This window comes from Vulpes lagopus, chromosome 7 (genome assembly GCF_018345385.1).
Source record: "Vulpes lagopus strain Blue_001 chromosome 7, ASM1834538v1, whole genome shotgun sequence".
NCBI lineage: Eukaryota > Metazoa > Chordata > Mammalia > Carnivora > Canidae > Vulpes > Vulpes lagopus.
The window spans coordinates 127165554-127179950 of NC_054830.1; the positions used below are offsets into that span (position 1 = coordinate 127165554).

At 40.8% G+C, this 14397-nt stretch overlaps 1 protein-coding gene across 2 annotated transcripts in view; it reads right to left on the reverse strand.

The window, feature by feature from the left end:
• The window catches only part of KCNN2 (potassium calcium-activated channel subfamily N member 2), a 142793-nt gene that overhangs the window by 92039 nt on the left and 36357 nt on the right, over positions 1–14397 (reverse strand). For both annotated transcript variants that reach the window (XM_041762138.1, XM_041762137.1), the window contains exon 4: positions 8006–8424. In XM_041762138.1, coding sequence (XP_041618072.1) covers positions 8006–8424 — 419 coding nt within the window. The remainder of the gene's footprint in view (positions 1–8005; positions 8425–14397) is intronic.

Sequence of the window (14397 nt, forward strand, 5' to 3'; positions counted from 1 at the left end):
AGGCTATATCCGTATGTATGAATCAGACTCTGGAAGTCAAGTTTACAAAGTAACACATTACCATCAACTACAAATTACAAATCCATTGATGAAATGCTTAGAGTTTACTTAGCAACAGCTGAAACTTTAAGTGGTAAGAAATAATCTAATTATCCAGTACACCATGATCAATCAAGGTATTAGCAGGATGCTTCCCCAGCATTGCAATGGCTATTTTATGACTACTTTGACAACTACTGAAGAAACTTGATCCCAAGTAACATGCTTCCAATTTAAGGAAATCAACAGAAAATAAAGCATTTCTGATGGTCAAAGTTTGAAAAAGTGTAGACCTCCCAGTGAGTCTCCTAAAAATATAAAATAAAATCATGGATGGCAGATCAAAAAAGCAAGCTAACATTCGAAAACAGCTCCCTATTTCACATTTCCCTGTGGTTGATCCTATATAAATACATTTTTGAAATAAATAGAGCAAGTGAGACTCAGATGCCATTTATTTATTCCACCTTGAAAAACTGGCTTATATCATATTATAAAAAAAAAAAAACTAAAACTCATTTGAAATGAGGAAGTTCAAAATTCGAATCCAGATCATTTAAACATTCTATATAGTTTATCACCTATTAAAAACTGAAGTTGTTTTATTCAAAATCATGCTCTATAAAGAAGAAGTCAAAAATGTCTGAGTTTAGAAGAACAGATTCACATCTGGTTACAAAAAGGTAACCACAACAATCCTGACTTAATTTTCTAAATGTCAATAATGACCTTGCAGGAAGAAGGGTATATTCACGTTACCTTAGTATGTACAAAAATGACAGGGTATTCAGGACCTATATGGGATGGAAAGTGGAACTCCAAATCATATATCCTCTATGAAGTGGTGCTAAAATTGGCCCTTCTCATCCTGCAAGGGCTTTCCTTATCGACTCCTTCGTTAATACTGATGTTGGAAGACATAACAAATCCTTGTGTTAAAAGCAGCTATTTTATATAAAGTTTATGTTGGATACAATTTTATTATGGGACATAATTTGACTATAATATTCCACAATATACTGTTATAATAAGGGAATTTCAGCTGCATTTCAGAAATCATTTTGGCATTAAATTTCATTTCAGGCAATTAAAAAAATGTAATGTAGGAGACTATTAGTGACAATTTTCTTAATTATTTTAAAAACTTAACTAAGAAAAAAGAGAAATCTTATGTGATTAATGCAAGAAATAAAACATATTTTTAAAACATATATTTAAGACTGAATAATAGATTCTAAACACAACTAAAACTCCATTCCTCAGTTGTCTTTGATAATTTTTTGTCTTTGATAATTTAAAAAAATAAATACTGATTTTTTTTTTTTAATACTGATTTTATAATATATATTGTTATATTATAAAAATAAATATTTCTATATAATAAATACTTATTACCTATATTTATCTATTAGTTTTGAATGGTGAAAAGAGTTTATTCTTAATCTGTCTAAAATGCAGTTTAGTTTATGAGAAGCTCTACACAACTTCTTCCATTGTTCATTTCTCCAATTTTCCCACTTGGGAAAAGAGCAAACCATTCTAAAGCCATTTTGAGAAGCCTTTTCGTCTTAACTAATGCACACTAGTTAAGGCATACTTAAGCACTCTCAAAGATAAAGCAATGAGATAAATAAGAACAGCCAATTTAGGAGTATCTGGGTGGCTCAGTCAGTTAAGCACCCACCTCTTGGTTTTGGCTCAGGTCATGATTTCAGGGTTGTGAGACTGAGCCCCATGTTGGGCTCTATGTTCAGTGCGGAGTCCGCTTGAGATTCTTTCCCTCTCCCTCTGCTCCTCCCCCTGATGCTCATAGGCATGCTCACTCTCTCTCTCCAAAATAAATAAAATCTTAAAAAAAAAAAAACAGTGAATTTACCTGACCATGAATGTCTTAACTAAATTAATCTTTTCTAGCAACAAATAGGACCATACATCTGACATTTGTACATTTTTACGTTATTACAGATTGTTTGTGTCTGCTTCTTTCCATGGTAATACTGCCACCAAGGTCCCCAGCTCCCCAAGCTTTACCCTTTCTTTCTGTCCATCCCAAACTCAGCCCCCACATCCACATTATAAAACTTGTAGAAATCAGGAAAATAATATTGTGCAGAAAGTTAAAATGCCTTTCCATCTCTGAAACTTCAGTTACTGATATGTGCCAACTCTGGTTCCCAGATGTGGCCAAGTCAACGTTCCTTTCCTTGCCTGGATACATCCAAAGTACATACACATATAAAGTCTTCTGAGAACCCTTATAGGGGAAAAGAAAAAAACAAAACAGAGCAAAACACTTTCCTTTGTGTAACACAGCCCCGGCCCACAGTATCCTATCCTACCCCTTTGCAAAACAGTTTCCTCAAAACCATGTCCAGTGAAGCACACACTTGCATTGAACGCTCACCCATGCTCTTCACCAAAACAGTGAAGCCTCAAAAGGTCAAAATGGGATAATTCCCAGCTTTCAGGACCCCAAGCTATGGGGTTCAGACTTCCTGTAAAACATAAATGTTCCTGAAAGTTCTCTTGATACACCTGATTCAATGCTGTGGTCTATGTCTGCAAGACCAAAAAAATCATTTTAACAGCATCAGGTCATACTTTATGGGTTGTTTTATAAGAAAGTGTTCTTTCCAGGCTTGAGATCCACCTCAACATAAAGCCAAAACAAAACCAGAGAGAAAAGGGACACTGGTCTGGGGCAGCCTCCGCAACAAATGTAGGCTACAGACATAATGTCATATACTTGCCACTCAGCTTCTTCCTGCCTTCCACAGAAGAGGGGGTTAGGGGTAGGAGAAGGGAAGGAGAGAAATAAAACAAAAAAGGAGTTTTTATTTCTTATAGGTAAATCAAAAGTACATGATCTGTCAGGAAAAGTAATACCACCAGGAAGAGAAACATCCTACAGGATGTCCTCCTCATCAGTACACAACATTTTTTCAGAAACCTCTAAATGTGCTATGCTCTGTGGAAGGAGAGGGATAGGTCTGTGAAACAAACTTCTCCCAAGAGCCATGTGCTTCTCTCTCTCTCAAAAGCTCCCTCTTTTAACCATTTTCTTAAAAAGATTTATTTATTTATTTGAGAGAGAGAGAGAGAGAGAGAGAGAGAGAGAGCTCACACATGATGAGGGGAGGGGAAAGGGAGATAGAATCTTAAGCAGATTCCAAGCCAAGCATGGAGTCCAATGCAGGGGTTGCTTGATTCCAGGACCCTAAGATCCTGACCTGTGCCAAAATCAACAGTCAGCTTCTTACCCAATTGAGGCACCCAGGTGTCCTAAAAGTTTCCTCCTTATAAAAAATATTCCTAAACTTGTTCTAATTTACTAAGAAGAGAACATCTATGAGGTATGAATCCTCCTTTACTATGGAGAGAACAGTGGGGTTCATTCAAATCCAAATCCCAAACCAAAGAAATAGGAAAGCTGTGTTGTATGAAGTACTGCAAATTTAACAGGAGGAAGGAAGGAAGGAAGGAAGGAAGGAAGGAAGGAAGGAAGGAAGGAAGGAAGGAAGGAAGGAAGGAAGGAAGGAAGGAAGGAAAGAAAACATTTAAGGAAGGGTAAGATGTGAATGACATCTATCAAAATCAACTTTGTAAAAAATAGGGCTAATTTCTTTTTTTCTTTATATCTTACAAGTTACTATCTGGAGATTTTGTGCAGCAAAATGGGAAATCAAATGAAAAACAAAGTGTAGAAAATCTACTATCACAACACTGGTTAATGATTTTATTTTCTTTTGCACATTTGTACAATTAGGAAATGTTACCTTTGGAAGAGGAAAGCCTATCGATCCATTTAGTTTGCAATGAAGCAATTAAGACAAAAAGAAGTGAGCTGGTTGGCCTGAGGGCACACAGCCCCTCCACTGCACCAGTGGAATGAAATCCCAGTGTCCCAGTCCGGAGTCTGTTCTCCCTCCCTACCCTGCGATGCCACAGTATGTTCCCATTATGTAACTGCTGGCGACAGACTCTCAGTCTTCATATGAAATGGGAAGTTTTCACTTTCTAGTGTCTTTTTATATGAACACAGGACTAGTCTTTCACCTAACAATCTCAGCATGTTAAAAAACACACATACTTTGTGCTGCTAGGAAGGTGTGGCACAGTTTGCCTTAGGCATTCTGAATGTAGTGAAGATGGGTTCAAACAGTTAAGATGGACCACTTTTGAAAAGAAAATGTATGGGATGTACACAGTTTTGAGGCCACTTATTTCCTGCCCTTGGGGAGCAGATGCACGAGGGACCACTCATACAAATGTATATACGGTTAAACTATGCTTTTACCCCCAATGTAATATTACCTTTAATTTTCAACTAAGAGTAGTTTTCATAAACTGGGTTTATCAACTAGGATTTTCCATATTTATTCTTCAAACTTTATAGGTACATCCACTCCAGAAAATATCATAAGCCTCTAAATACCATGACAGCTAGCAAACAAAGCCCTACCATAAGGAGTCTACTTTTGTTTGAAAAGAAAACTTTAATCCTTCAAATGCCACACCTATGAAGAGGTCTAAAAAAGATTGAGATACTTGATATTAAAAACTAATCACTACAGAATTTCTTATCAAATAGGCAGACTCAACAAATATGCTGATCTCAGCTCCCTCCCTAAACCCCATTAAAATGACGGTAAATAATTTTAAAAGAGACAAAGAGCACAAACCCATAAGGACAGCAAGAATGATTGGCAAGACAGTATTAAGAGAGCTCAAAAGCCAATAGACACATAATCACTGACTTACCTGACTTGAGGAAGGAGAATTCTAGACCTGGAGTGGTGAAAAATCATGAAGCAACCATACTGGAATTGAGAACCAACCCCCTATCCCGCCCGAAGACTCAGTAATCCTTGGTACCAGTACCTCTGCAATTGGAGATTGGGACAGAGCTTTAAATGTGAGGACAGCTTCATATACCAACCACATAAAAGCAGTTAGATACCTAGATCCCCTTCTCCAGTTTTTGTAACTATAGTACCTTTTTCCAACTGGCAAAAGCCTAGAAGTTTGTTGTCTGGAGAGGCAAAACACAAGGTCAGTGGGTTGACTGCAGAGTATCAAGCATCATAGGGAGTAGGCTACTCTACTACAACTAGGAAAACAAAGGTTCACAAATTAATGGTTGAGACCTCTTCTCTGCCCTTTCAGTTCGCGGTATGCTCTCACCTAGGCTTACACTCTCAAGGCAGGACAGGAGAAGCAACTTCCCATGCCTGTCAGATTGCTCAGAGGAAACAGAAAATACATCAAGATACTAAAATTGGTGTTCTGTACCCGCCACCCCCAATGATCCTGTTGGAAAGCCCACAGTTGACAGCTTTTAGATTTGCACAGAAAGTTCCACTCACTCAGCTCTTGAGTGTTTCACTGTCAAGTATGAACAGACAGTTAGGTTACCTAGCTACTCAAGGAAAGCTAGAAGCCAAAACCAACAGAAAAATGAATCTTTGGGGGAAACAGTACATATACAAAGGGAAAAAAAAATCTCAAAAATTATCATTAACATCTATGAACACATAATGTGTCTAAGAACAAAAGTACAATGCTATTTTCTTCAAAGGGGGACACTTAGGGACGAAAAATGAGACACTGGAAATTCATATACATTAAAAAGAAATTAAATTCCAACAGAAAGCATGGAAGATAAGACTAAGGTTATCTTCCACAGACAGAGCAAAGACAGAAACAGAAAAGAATATAAGAAAGAAAACAGAGAAATTATAGAACTAATACAGGAGGGCTAATATCCACACAACAAAACAGAGGAACAAAAATCATTAAATAATTCAAGAAAACTTCCAAGAACTGAAGGACATTAATTCCAAGATTGAACAGGCCCATTAAATTCCCTACAGTCCTCCAGATTAAAACAGATTCACACCAATATGCGTCCTGCTGCAACTGTAGAACCCTGATTCCAAATTTCCAGGGAAAAAAAAGGATCAAAAAAATGAGAATAGTAACAGACTGATGGATCCTGGATGCCAAAGGAAAATAAAGCCTTCAATATTCTGAGCAAAAGTGATTTCCAATCTAGAGTTTTATATCCAGACCAATTATCAAAGAAGCAGTAAAGAAGAATGGCCATTATCTGCAAACTCCCAAAAAAATCTCTCTCCGCCCCCCCCATGCTACCTTTTCTTAAAAGCCACTGGAAGATGAATTCTGCCAAAAATGAAGAAAAGGTGGAAAAAGACAGAGAAATGGGGTTTGAGAAAAAAGGTACCCAATATACAAAGATGCCAGAGGAAATTCCCAGTGTGATAGACAAGCAGGTTAGAAGTCAGAATTGGTTTTCAAGGTGAAATTGACAGACTGTTCAATATACATGGATCTGGCCAAAGAATACTTACATAATCTGGAAGAATGTAGGAAAAATAAAAAGATGTGCAGAAAGAGCAAAATGCTAATAAGATACTACACACTGTTCAATCACAAATGTGGTTCACATCGTCATGAGGATGTGAGTGTGGAATGTAGATCATTGGTGTTTACATAACTTCTTGGGAAGATGGCAATTACTCTTCTGGGGAGTAGAATCTTAAAAGTAGTATTTATGTGTGAAAGAAAACAAAAACCTCAACTTTCATAAAATACTAGATGAAAAACCTAGTAGTGGTAGCAAAATAAGCAATATTATTCAGAAATATGAAGAGTAATCACCAAAAAAAAAAAAAAAAAGACTAAAAGATCTTTGAGTGGTTGCTTCTGAAAAATCAAAATGGGGAAAGGGAATTGTAGGTTTACTATTTTTGCAACAATTCTCATACGGATATTTTTTCTTCATTAAACCATCTGTGTACATGTATACCTTTGAACCTGCAAAAGTTAAATTTAAAAAAAAAATCCAGTGGCTACAAAGAACATCCTAATATTTAACAGTTCTATAAACTACTAAATCGGTCCTGTCTATTGCTAATTTCAACTTGAATTTTCTTAACCAAGGTCACATGAGGTTCTCCCCTCATTAGGACAGAGGTCCTCCTATTTATGTAACAAATCTATTTTTGTTTGTTTGCTAAATGGCAAACAAACTAATTTTTTAGTTTGACGCTACTACTAATTAATTCAGATTCACTGGATGGCTCCTAAATTCTGAGAATGTGTGTCTAGCTCTAAACCACCAGAGCATCTCAGACAATAAAACAAATACATACCTCCCCTTCTCTCTAACTGCTGAGCTCAATAAAAAACCAAGTATTATACCTATAAGCTCCTTATCAGTAATCAGGTGGACACTGTGTTAAATAAGCACTGCAATTAACAAACCACACTGAGGTATTTCCTAAAGTTCAGACAGCCCCAATCACCACTTTTCCACTAGATTTCTGTCTCAACAATAATCCATACTATGACCAAAATGAATCAGTATTACCATTCAACAGACATTTCAAATGGAAATCTCCTATAAAATTCCTAGGTCTCCAAATTTTGACACCAATTATAAAGACAGCCCTCACTGAAAACTGATCAAATCAGAAAGATAAATACATAATCAGGGCACTTGGGTGGCTCCATTGGTTCAGCGTTTGACTCTTGATTTCAGCTCAGGTCATGGTCTCAGGGTTATGAGATCAAGCCCCGAGTAGGGCTCCATGCTGGGCATGGAGTCTGTGTTCAGGAGTGCTTAAGAATGTATGTCTCCTCTCTCTCTCTCTCTCTCTCTCTCTCTCTCTCTCTCTCCCTCTGCCTCCCCAAAATCCCCTGCCCTCCCCTCGCACTCTCTCCCTCTATTAAAAAAAAAAAAAGAAAGAAAGAAAGAAAAAAAGAAAGACATAATAATCAAGGCATTACTGTAAGAACAAATGTTAAGTAAAGTTTGGTCAGGCTCGTTTAAAACACCAGAGAATCCAACATTTTCAAGAATGAGTCACTGCGTGCCTCTGGTCTGAAATGTGTTCTTCCTCCCACTTCCAAATCACGTTCCCAGGAAAAGAAACAAACTTACCTTTCACAAGCTCGGACAGTCCATGCGGCAATTATCCATAACGAGATACTAAACACCAAGAGTACAGTTCCTGGACAGATAGTCATTAGAGTCTTCATAACAAAACGGGTATTGAAGTTTATCTTATTCAGTGCTCCGATGCTTCGAGAGGAGGCATCGGTGAAAAGTTTGCTATGTAAGAGCATGACTCTGGCGATCAGATAGAGTCTTAAGAACATCGGTATAGATAAAATAATGTCCACATCGGCGGTGGTTGTGGATGGGGCATAGGAGAAGGCAAGCCGGGCCGTCCATGTGAATGTGTAATTCCCAGGTATGGGATGGATAGCACACACCAGTATTTCCAAGCAGATGAAGAAAATACGCTCATAAGTCATGGCTATTCTCCAGTCATCTGCTCCGTTGTCCACCATGAACAACTGAAAAAATAAAGTAGAAAGTCAGCTTCAGTATGGCATGAATGGTCTACAAGGGTTAGTGCAGAGTTGAAAGATACATAACGCATGACTCTTAGCGACTGTGGCGAGCTAACGGGTGTAAAATGCTTAAATGCTAGCCAGGGACGCTATTTTGAGAAAATGGTCTTGGCACGAAAGGAGGACTGCATCTGGCAAAAACCGAAATGAGAAACTTGCTCCGCGGGAGCTGAAATTATTCTGGGGTCGATGCTCCCGCAGGATTGGGTCAGTTACATCATTTTAAGAGAAGGGGTTTGGGGGCTGATGGGTACGGCGATCCTGCCTGGATGGAGCCGTACTGGACTTTGCCTTAGGAGGAATCTGTTCTCCTCATCAAGCATCTGGATCTAACCCTTTCCTCAGTTCTAACCATGTTCCAGGTGGAATCTATTTACAGTGCCTCTGTGGTCAGCTGTAGCCTGTAATGCAACTGCACATGAGCGCCCTTACAGGAAATCTCATCTGCTTGGGGACAAAATCACAAGGGACCACAGACAAATGGGGCAGAAACATTTCTTCCAGCTTCTCCACCTATTAGTCCACCTTCTCTTGTCTTCTCTTCTTCCTCAGCCTTCCCTTTGATTATTAACTCACTTCCAATCTTTCTTTAAAGATTCTTTTTTAGAAATTTCTAACACTCCTCACACCACAGTGAAAGAAAAAGGAAATAGATGTGTAAGTAGAAGGAGAAAGAGACAGGCAGGCAGGGGGACAAGAAAAGGGACAGGAAAGAAAGTTTGCTGTCTTCACTGGCTTCTCAGTAAACAGGTCCACCAGGCTCTGGGAGTCCGTAAACAACCAGAGGCATCTGGAACTGTGCGGTGACATTTCTGACTGCACAGTGACTTGTGGGGGCTCTGGCATTTAGAGCCAGGAAGCCAGGGGTGCCAACCATGCTGCAGTTCTGGGAGTCCCACGCACAAGAAGGACCTGTCTGCCAGAATGCCAGTGGCGCTCCCCCACTAAGAAAGATGACATATTCTGTGCCTTTTGGTAAGTAGGAGACTCTTGGGGAGCAGTAAGCAGAAAGCATGAGATGACAGTCACCCAAATGAGAACAGTGCCTCCTCAGGTAAATGAATCACAAAGGAGGTGAGCAGAACAGGTCTGCTCCCTGGCTGGATCCCATGTACTCTGCTCTTCTAGAGTCAGGAAAGCCATCTTCCCATTTTGGCTACAAATTCTCATTCCAAGTTAATTAGTCTGCAGGGCATAGCTATTTCCCATGGTGCTAGTCCAACACTGCCATCGGTGGCACTTTGCAAGGACAGGAATCTGACAACAAAATTTACCTGGCACCTCGAGGAGGTGGATAAACCAGCAGAATCTCTCATAAACATACCAAATTTTAACAAATTCAGTTAGATTGGGCAATATAATGGCTTATGGCATATGCCTTTGTCATAAGTTTTCATCTAGGGACCTTGCAATGTTTGACAAATGCTAATAAACATGGTATTTTTCCAGTTTCCAGTAAAGAAACAGATCACAAACACAGAGCAGGCCAAGTGGGCTATAGAAATATCCTTGCTCAGTCTCGCCACTTCCAATAGCTCATTGGCATTAAGGAATAATATATACAAAAAGACTGTACTGATATAATGGTAGGAACCTGCTCAGCTTTGCACCAGTGAGTGTTTACTGGGTACTGTATAACTCTAAAGGAATGTGATCCCAAAATTTCTTAAGATGTTTACATCCAAAAGAATGTGCCCTCAAACTAGTTACTCTGAGAGGCTATATACATTCCAAAGATGCTGTCACTGCTCTCTTTAGAAACTGCTGTCAGGGCCTGGCACAAGTCACATAAGAAAAACAGTTCTGTTATTTAAATCCACATTTCCATTTCTACTGAAAACGGTATTACCCAGCTTGATTGTCTACTTTCTTCACCAAACTTGGCTCTGGATGCCTTGGCAAAAAAGTCAAAGCCACCCCCCAAAACTCCACCCCAAGACTCCAGATAGCCATAAGCTGTGCCACAGATTCTGCGTGCAATTCCAAGATAGCCTTTCCACATACCATTCTGGGCAAGAGCAGCATAAATGCAGAAGTACCTTCCGGGATCACTGGGGAAGAAATGCCAGGTTAGGTGAAGAATTTGGATACTGCTCCCCAAGAGTCTCCTAACCTTTCCAGGACTGGCCCTCCCTCCATTACTCACAACACACCTGCTCCTCTGACTGCCCACGCTGCTTCTCACCCATCACTTCACCTGGGATCTCACCAACAGCCTAAGCAGCCTCCCCCTTTCATCTACAGGTGGGTCCGCCCAGGTAACCTCCAACCCTGGATTCAACAACCAGGCTGCTACAGGTGGACTGGGGCCACCTGTGCCTTTGTACTCAGCTGAACTCTCAGTATCCCACGGGACCGTTCTCCCATCCTCCCCAGCACCTGCTCTGAACCATCATCTTTTCCCCTCACCATCTCTTGGCACCCCTCTCTCTCTCAACAAGCTGTGCCCCCAAGATCAGAAATGCCCTCTACTTTATACTTCAGCAAGTTGGTACTTGCCACATCTCACCTTTTTCTGCTTGTTTTCCTTTTCTTTTGTCCAACCTGTCTAAAGCAATACTGCACCCCAAACCAGGTCTTCTGCGCTGAGAACAGGGTTTCTGTGCTTCCTGCCTCAGCAGAGTACACAAGTAAGTGCAAATCTCAACTGTGAGAAACGAAGGAAAGCAAACAAACAAGAACCCCCACTGGCTCTGCACTGCAGGTGATACTCATTTTCTCAACTTGCTTTCAGAATTCCCCCAACACACCGCCCATGGGGCTTTGGCCCCCACCAGCCCACTAACACTATTCTTGTTAAGGACACTTGAGATACCTTAATTATGAAATCTAGCCCTTCCATCTGACTTGTTACTTGATCTACCTGACATCAATCACCACTTCCCACCTAAAAAAGATCTCTTCTCTCGGCTTGTTTCATATATAGTTTTTTTTTTTTTTTTCATCTCCTGCCACTGTGAAAGATCCAACCCTTTCCTTAAAAAATCCACCTTTCTCCTCCCCAACCAAGTGCCGCTGCTCTACTATGTCCATCTCTGACTTCTATCATTCTGTCCTATCTTGGGAGATCTCTTCCATGCCTTCCATCTCCACTACTAGAGTCTTCTACTGGAAGCTATCCTTCATCCTTTAATGACCTCTCTAAAATGTGCATGATAGCAGCCCATCGTCCTCAAGATGAAGAGCATTCAAACAGCCCCCATTCTGCAATCTGCTTTTCCCTCTCTCTTCAAACTCAGTGCCTACTGCCTCTAATTGCAGGGCTTCCAGAACACACTACCCCAATGGTGCTTCCATGTTTTCCCATGGCCTGAAAAGTCTTCCCACCTAGCAAATTCTTACTCCTTTAAGACCAAACTCCATGGTCACTTCTTTTCAGGACATTGGCCATGCCCTAGCCAAATCTATACATCCCCACTCCTCTGCTCCATACTTCCTCTATGTGCCTCTTAATGGTGCTTATTGATACCAGAGGACAGTAACAATTTCTTTGGAAGATTACCACCCCTACTCATCAGTGAGGCTCCTCGAGGACAAGAACCACACTTATTAAATGAACTATCCTAATCACTGCATAGGTCCTAATGTTAATTGGATAGCTCACGGGAGATGGGAATACTAAAGCATAATACAAATGAAATAAATGTACATCATTTCTCAAATTTGTATACGACATGTCCTACTAAATGCTAAGTCATTACAGCAACATAATTTTGCAATTCCACAGGAAATCCAGAGAATATTCTTCTTCAGTAACTTCCCCAGAAAAATCTTTTATCACAGAGTTGCTTTTCACCACAAGGGGCTTAATCGACACCCAAAATTAGTTTATTTTGGTTTCATTTTATCCAATTAGTTTATTTTGGTTTCATTTTGGTACCTATTTCAGTGCTAGAGTTAAGGGAGAAAAATTTTTTCTCTTCTACTTTTCACATAATCCCCAGCCTTAATGGCTGCTTATCCTTTTGTTTATCCTTTCATTTGCTAAATATCTAGTGTACTGGATACACACAATGCACCAGGTAATGTGCTACTAGCCATATAGCAGGATTTACAGCAGATAAGAGGTCAGCTCCATGAAGCTAACATCCACCAGGAAAGAGAGACAAAGTCAAGAGAGCAGACCTGGAGCAATTTAATAAAGTAATTACGTCTGTGGACACTGCCATAAAGGAAACACTCAAGAGATGAAATAGGGAAGAATAAACTGGAAGTGACAGCAGATGTGGGCATCAGGGAAGACACGTGGAGGAGTACCATTATCAGGAGAGCCCTGGATAAGATGGAGAACCAGCCATATAAACAGCCAGGAGAAGAACTTTCTAGGCTGGGGAAACAGCACGTGGAAAGGCCGTGGGTTTCACAAAGCTTAGCGTGCTTAAGGAAATAAAAGGATGCCAGAGTGTCTGAAACTAGATGATGACCGGGCAGGCTGGAAAGAGATGAATTTGAAGAGACAAATTGGGATCAGACGTGCAGGGCGCTGTTGGCCACAGTATTGAAACTGGATTTCATTCCAGGTGCAGCGGGAGCCCACCGAAGGGTATCAGGCAGGAGGGGGATATGATCCCGTTTATGGCTGTAGGAGTTCATCCTGACTGTAAGGGAAGCCAGGGGACACAAGGGAGGCTACAAGGGAGGAAGTTCTACTGCAGCTGATTGGTTGTAGTTAATATCCCTCTGACCTGGACTGGGGGGGTGGGGGTTGCCATGGAAATGGAGACAGTGGGCGTGCTAGAGATAGAGTTTGCAGATCTTGCTAGAACTTGCTGATGGGCTGAATGTGGGAGTGATAAAAGAAAGAAAAGAATCATAGGTGGCTGAGCCTATGAAAAACACAGTGGATGGCCTTGCCATTTCCTGACTACAGTGGGCTGGTGGGGGGAGCAGGGGAGGAAAGGAAAGATTCTATGTTGGCCACCATCATCTGAGTACAGACGCCAAGTAGGCAGCAGTATATGCAAGCCACCGAGAAGCCTGGACTATGGGGATGAACTTGGAAGGTATCAGCATCTAGGTACTTCTCTCAGATGAGGTAGAAAGAAAAGGACAGGACACATGACCTGCAGAACCCCAAATGCAGAGGGCAGCTGGAAGGTCAAGCTGGTCTATGTGCGAGGAAGACAGCAAAGTGTTTGAGGGGTCAAGAGTGGGGGCTGTCAATCGAAACTGCAAGACAATATACTTTCTGTATCCTTCTAAACACTGCAGTTATCAGTTCAACAACTGATCCCATGTCAAGCATTCAAACCCACCTACAAAAAGCATTCCGATTATATTCCATATGATCAATATATGTGATAGGATTCTTTTTAAATATTCATTTATTTATTTGAGAGAAAGAGAGAGAGAGAGAGAGCGAGCGCACATGAGCAGGATGGGGAGGGGCAGGAGGAGAAGTAGGCTCCTTGCTGAGCAGGGAACCATCCCATGACCCTGGGATCATAACCTATATGATTGGTTTTTAGCTCACTTTTGAGGGACTTAGAGTAATCCCAATGACAGATACTAAAACATCTTTATATTCATTTTTCATGTGGATGTTCATAAGACAGGTTTTAAAAAGCAGGCATGATAGTTGACCATGCTCACCTTCCAGAGCTGTGGTCAACAGCTCTTCACCACAGGTCTAGGGTAACCAGCAGGCATAACACAGAATGTGTCCCCAGAAAATACCCTCCCACAAGATTCATCTTCCCAATGCAACTGTTTTATAACTGCTCTGATGCCCAAAACATTATATTCAAAGCCCACTTTCCAAGAGGAATTGGCAGTGAGTGCCAGTAGCAGGAAGAGGGTCTGGAGTGTAGTGAGAGAGGCCTGCCTCAGGATCAGGTCACCTGCTGGCATCAGGACCTCTCCTGAGCCAGCTCTCTGGATGGAGGGGCTCTGATGCAGAAGCCCTCACTGCCTTCT